Below are 4,540 nucleotides of genomic sequence, written 5' to 3'. Positions count from 1 at the left end.
CCTTCGTGGGCATATTTTGTCATCAAAGTCTGGCATTCTCTGGATTTATGGTGCTTTCAAGACAACTGGGAACTCGAAGGGGAAAAAATGTAATCATGATGACGTCAGTGATCTTCAGGTCGTAGCTGTAGAAAGAGGCCCGAGTTCCCAATTTACAATTCCGAGTTGGATGAAAGTTTAAAACATATTTTCCCAGTCGTGGATTGTTTTCCCCCCGAGTTCCCAGTTGTCTTGAACTCACTCAAGTCAGATGTTGCAGTACCGAGTTAAGTTGTTTTGAGCGCGGCACAAATCAAGCTTCATTGACAGCACGGCCAATGTTGAATGTTTACAAATTTAAACTAGGAAAAGAGCCCCTTAATCTTAGACTTGAGACCACAGAGCCACTCCACTGAATAGCAGGCTAATGATTGCTTTGCAATGCTTGCAGTTAGCCACTGATTCCTTGACAAACCACTCATTGCTGAATTTGCAATTTCCAACTTGTTGTGTAATGTTTATGTCCAACGGCCGATGAGCACCGATACGTTTTATCTATAATTTCTCATTATTTCTCTTCATATGACAAAGATTAAAAAGGATTTGCCAGTAGATTGTCGACTTGATTAATGATGATGACTGCTAGCTCAGATTTTGAAAGTATGATGTTGACATGATCAGTCCAATCAAAGCGACTGTAGATATCACATGATTTGACGTTATTTTCTCTGTGGACAATGACCTTGAGCCTTCTTGGATGGGCACTTCTAATGTAACTCTATGGCAGCACCCAAGGGGCTTGAATTTTCAAGTTCTACCCTTAGACTTGGCAGTGATGTATTGTCCCCATGAATGACAGAACACTGAGCCGATCACGGCACAAAGCTCCGTATTTTCTGTGGGCTTGCCCCACCTCCACAGAAAGCACTGAGCTAGGCTGAAAGACCTGCATTTTGGAGCTGCCTTACTCAAGAAAACACAAAAGAGACCATGTCTGTATGCGGCTTTAATAACAACTCAATTACAGGGACAGAGAGAACTCCTGACTGTAGTCATACAAAAACACTCCAGGCAATCAGCCCATAAGAACCATTCATACTGTCAGATCTAATATGAAGAACTGAATACAACCATAAGAACCATTCATACTGTCAGATTTAATATGAAGAACTGAATACTAAAGAGAAGAGGTTGACCAGTACATATTCATGTAACTTTATTTTTCATTGGCAGATCAATAAAGTTTGCTTCAATGCAGTTATCTAAACACATTCATGATCAGTAACTAAAATAACTCATCTAGTTTTAAAGACAATTAATAAACACATGTATTCATTTCATAAACTGTGTATCATTAAATAAAGTTGTAAAACAATCCCCCCCAAACTAATGGTGAAAAGTGATCATCACACCATCTCTATCTGATACATGTTAGGGGCGGAAGGTAGCCTAGTGGTTAGAGCATTGGGCCAGTAACCAAAAGGTTGCTAGATCAAATCCCTGAGCTGACAAGGTAAAAATCTGTCGTTCTGCCTCTGAACAAGGTACTTTAACCCACTGTTGCTTGGCCATCATTGTAAATGAGAATTTGTTCTTAACTGACTTGCCTAGTTAAATAAAGGTTCAATAAATAAAAAAAGTGTCTACTAGCTCCTTCCCACAGAATACTGCAGAGGGACAACCTGGTCGCAGAACGTATTATATTATACAAAACACATCCATGCCACTCCATTTAGTATGTTAGGTTACATTACATTGGACTACCAATATAAACTGAACTAAAATATAAACTAAACATGTAAAGTGTTGGTTTCATGAGCTGAAATAAAATCCAGCAATGTTCCATATGCACAAAAAGCTAATGTCTCTCAAATGTTGTGCACAACTTTGTTTATATCCCTGTTAGTGAGCATTTCAGCCTTTGTCAAGATAATCCATATTAACATCCATCCATACGAAGATGCTGATAAAACAGCATGATCATTACACAGGTGCACCTTGTGCTGGTGGACAATAAAAGGCCACACAACACAATGTCACAGATGTCTCAAGTTGAGGGAATGTGCAATTGTCATGATGACTGCAGGAATGTCCACCAGAGCTGTTGCCAGAGAACTCAATATTTATATCTCTACCATAAGCCACCTCTAATATCCTTTTAGAGAATTTGGCAGTACATCCAACCGGCCTCACAACTGCAGATCACATGTAACCACGGCAGCCCTGGACCTTCTGTCTGAGGGGGGCTGAGTAGTATTTCTGTCTGGAATAAAGACCTTTTCTGGGGGAAAACTCATGCTGATTGGCTGGGCCTGGGTCCCAAGTGGGCCTTTGCCCTTCCAAGTCCCACCCATGGCCGAGCCCCTGCCCAGTCATGTGAAATCCATAGATTAGGGCCTCATTTATTTCAATTGAATGATTTCCTTATAAAAACTGTAAATCTTTGAAATTGTTGCGTTTAGATTGTTGTTCAGTATAATACGACTTGTAGGACATATCAGATGTTAAGAATTACAATTCATATGTTATGTTACGCATTGCTATTCATACAATATGTTACGAACTTGTAATATGTATGATATGTTACGAATTCCAATGTGTTGTTGCTAACGTTAGCTAGGTTAGGGGTGAGGGGTTTAAGGTAGAGTTTTGGTTCAGGGGAAAGATTAGCTAACATGCTAAGTAGTTGCATGCTAAGCTAACATGCTGACATAAGTAAAAAAATATCAAAGTTGCTAATTAGCTAAAATGCTTAAGTCCTCCTTGATGAGATTCAAACACGCAGCCTTTGGCTAGACGTTTGACTTACACTCCCACCCCTCCACAGAGTAGGAGTAAGGCTTCTCCCCTGTGTGTATACATTGGTGTGTTAAGTTGCTATGGTGAGAGAAACTCACCCAATAATCAGAGAAGACGTAAGCAGGCTTCTCTCATGTGTGAGTCTTCTGATGAACTTCTAGCTGAGTTGATGTTTTAAAACGTTTTCCACAGTCAGAGCAGTAATAAGGCTTCTCTCCTGTGTGTGTTCTCTGATGAACTTTTAGCTCATTTGATGTTTTAAAACGTTTTCCACATTTAGAGCAGTAATAAGGCTTCTCTCCTGTGTGTGTTCTCTGATGAACTTTTAGATGAGTTGATGTTGTGAAGCATTTTCCACAGTCAGAGCAGACGTAAGGTTTCTCTCCTGTGTGTATACGTTCATGTGTTTTTAAGTGGGAAAGTTGAGAGAAACTAGTTCCACAATCAGAGCAGATGTAAGGCTTCTCTCCTGTGTGTATACGTTGGTGTGTTTTTAAGGTGCCCAGATGAGAGAAACTCGCCCCACAGTCAGAGCAGACGTAAGGCTTCTCTCCTGTATGTATTCGTTCATGTGTTTTTAAGTGGGAAAATTTAGAGAAACTAGTTCCACAGTCAGAGCAGTAATACGGCTTCTCTCCTGTGTGTGTTCTCTGATGAACTTTTAGCTCAGCTGATGTTTTGAAGCATTTTCCACAGTCAGAGCAGGAGTAAGGCTTCTCTCCGGTGTGTATAAGTTGGTGTGTTTTTAAGGTGCCCAGATGAGAGAAACTAGTTCCACAGTCAGAGCAGACGTAAGGCTTCTCTCCGGTGTGTATAAGTTGGTGTATTTTTAAGGTGCCCAGATGAGAGAAACTCGCCCCACAGTCAGAGCAGAAGAAAGGCTTCTCTCCTGTGTGTGTTCTCCGATGAACTTTTAGCACATTTGATGTTTTAAAACATTTTCCACAGTCAGAGCAGTAATAAGGCTTCTCTCCTGTGTGTGTTCTCTGATGAACTTTGAGCTGAGTTGATATTTTAAAACATTTTCCACAGTCAGAGCAGACGTAAGGCTTCTCCTCTGTATGTATACGTTCATGTGATTTTAAGTGGGCAAGTTGAGAGAAACTAGTTCCACAGTCAGGGCAGGAGTAAGGCTTCTCTCCTGTGTGTTTTCTTAGGTGTATTTTTAGATTTGATAGAAATGGGAAAATCTTCCCACAATGTGGGCAGTGGTGAGACCTCTTAGCTCTCTGATCTTCCTGCTGATGCTCACTGGATGTAGAGAATGTCTCAACATGGTATCCTGTGTGAAAATCAGAAGAACCAGTCAGTTGGTGTGATATACATGTCAATCAAATGTAGTTTATGAAGCCATTTTTACATCCGTAGTTATCACAAGGTGCTGAACAGAAACCCAGCCTAAAATCCCCAAAGAGCAAGCAATGCAGATGTAGAAGCACAGTGGCCACAAAAAAACTCACTAGAAAGCAGGAACTTAGGAAGAAACCTAGAGAGGAACCAGGCTCAGAGTGGTGACCAGTCCTCTTCTGGCCATACCGGGTGACAGGTAGCCTAGTGGTTAGAGCAACTGAAAGGTTGCAAGATTGAATCCCTGAGCTGACAAGGTAAACATCTGTTGTTCTTACCCTGAATAAGGCAGTTAACCCACTGTTCCAAGGCCGTCATTGAAAATAAGAATTTGTTCCAAAAATCGAAATATTAAACATTCATGAAAATACAAGTGTCTTACATCATTTAATAGCTTCTTGTTAATCCAACTGCG

General features: G+C 40.7%; 1 protein-coding gene across 1 annotated transcript; it reads right to left on the bottom strand.

Moving 5' to 3' along the window:
* Positions 1 to 2,158: 2,158 nt before the first annotated feature.
* Positions 2,159 to 3,772, bottom strand: LOC120033472 (gastrula zinc finger protein XlCGF17.1-like; the record flags this gene model as incomplete). The annotated part of the gene is made up of 3 exons (XM_038979838.1): positions 2,159 to 3,483; positions 3,568 to 3,724; positions 3,766 to 3,772. Coding segments are annotated over 3 exons (738 nt in total), but the record flags the coding sequence as incomplete, so codon positions are not given.
* Positions 3,773 to 4,540: the final 768 nt, after the last annotated feature.

The sequence above is a fragment of the Salvelinus namaycush genome, chromosome 40 (assembly GCF_016432855.1).
Source record: "Salvelinus namaycush isolate Seneca chromosome 40, SaNama_1.0, whole genome shotgun sequence".
NCBI lineage: Eukaryota > Metazoa > Chordata > Actinopteri > Salmoniformes > Salmonidae > Salvelinus > Salvelinus namaycush.
Note: the sequence above shows the minus strand (reverse complement) of the source record. Positions and strands in the feature narration are given on the sequence as shown.